The sequence below is a fragment of the Crocuta crocuta genome, unplaced genomic scaffold (genome assembly GCF_008692635.1).
Source record: "Crocuta crocuta isolate KB4526 unplaced genomic scaffold, BGI_CrCroc_1.0 scaffold142, whole genome shotgun sequence".
Taxonomy (NCBI): domain Eukaryota; kingdom Metazoa; phylum Chordata; class Mammalia; order Carnivora; family Hyaenidae; genus Crocuta; species Crocuta crocuta.
In genome coordinates, this window is record NW_027528892.1 from 2,244,721 (window position 1) to 2,245,858 (window position 1,138).

At 69.9% G+C, this 1,138-nt stretch overlaps 1 protein-coding gene across 1 annotated transcript in view; it reads left to right on the forward strand.

Annotated features, from left to right (window-relative positions):
• ZNF71 (zinc finger protein 71) overlaps positions 1-1,098 on the forward strand; it is a 16,089-nt gene extending 14,991 nt beyond the window's left edge. Inside the window, exon 3 of the mRNA XM_077757042.1 lies at positions 1-1,098. This exon is cut by the window's left edge and continues 312 nt beyond it. Within this exon, the coding sequence (XP_077613168.1) occupies positions 1-1,088 (1,088 nt within the window). The 3' untranslated portion in view covers positions 1,089-1,098.
• The last annotated feature ends 40 nt before the right edge of the window (positions 1,099-1,138 follow it).

A 1,138-nucleotide genomic window follows, 5' to 3' on the forward strand; every position in this document is an offset into this window, starting at 1 on the left:
AGCCGTTCGCGTGCGCCGCGTGCGGCAAGGCCTTCAGCCGCAGCTCGTCGCTCGTGAAGCACCGGAGGACCCACACCGGGGAGCGGCCCTTCGAGTGCGACGTGTGCGGGAAGCACTTCATCGAGCGCTCGTCGCTCACCATCCACCGCCGGGTGCACACCGGGGAGAAGCCGCACCGCTGCGGGGACTGCGGCAGGGCCTTCAGCCAGCGCATGAACCTGATCGTGCACCAGCGCACGCACACGGGCGAGAAGCCGTACGCGTGCGCCGCGTGCGGCAAGGCCTTCCGCAAGACCTCGTCCCTGGCGCAGCACGAGCGCGTGCACACGGGCGAGCGGCCGTACGCGTGCGGGGACTGCGGCAAGGCCTTCAGCCAGAACATGCACCTGACCGTGCACCGGCGCACGCACACGGGCGAGAAGCCGTACGCGTGCGCGGAGTGCGGGCGCGCCTTCAGCCAGAACATGCACCTGACCGAGCACCGGCGCACGCACACCGGCGAGAAGCCGTTCCGCTGCGGGGACTGCGGCAAGGCCTTCAACAAGAGCTCGTCGCTCACGCTGCACCGGCGGAACCACACCGGCGAGAAGCCGTACGCGTGCGGCCAGTGCGGCAAGGCCTTCAGCCAGAGCTCCTACCTGATCCAGCACCAGCGCTTCCACATCGGCGTCAAGCCCTTCGAGTGCAACGCGTGCGGCAAGGCCTTCAGCAAGAACTCGTCGCTCACGCAGCACCGGCGGGTGCACACGGGCGAGAAGCCGTACGAGTGCGCCGTGTGCAGGAAGCACTTCACGGGCCGCTCGTCCCTGCTCGTGCACCAGACGGGCCACACGGGCGAGAAGCCGTTCGCGTGCGGCGAGTGCGGCAAGGCCTTCAGCCAGAGCGCCTACCTGATCGAGCACCAGCGCATCCACACGGGCGAGAAGCCGTACCGCTGCGCGCAGTGCGGCAAGGCCTTCATCAAGAACTCCTCGCTCACCGTCCACCAGCGCACGCACACCGGCGAGAAGCCCTACCGCTGCGGCGAGTGCGGGAAAACCTTCAGCCGCAACACCAACCTCACGCGCCACCTGAGGATCCACACGTAGGCGCGGCGGGCGGCGCCTGGCCCCCCAGCCCGGGCCCGGGCCGCTCGCCC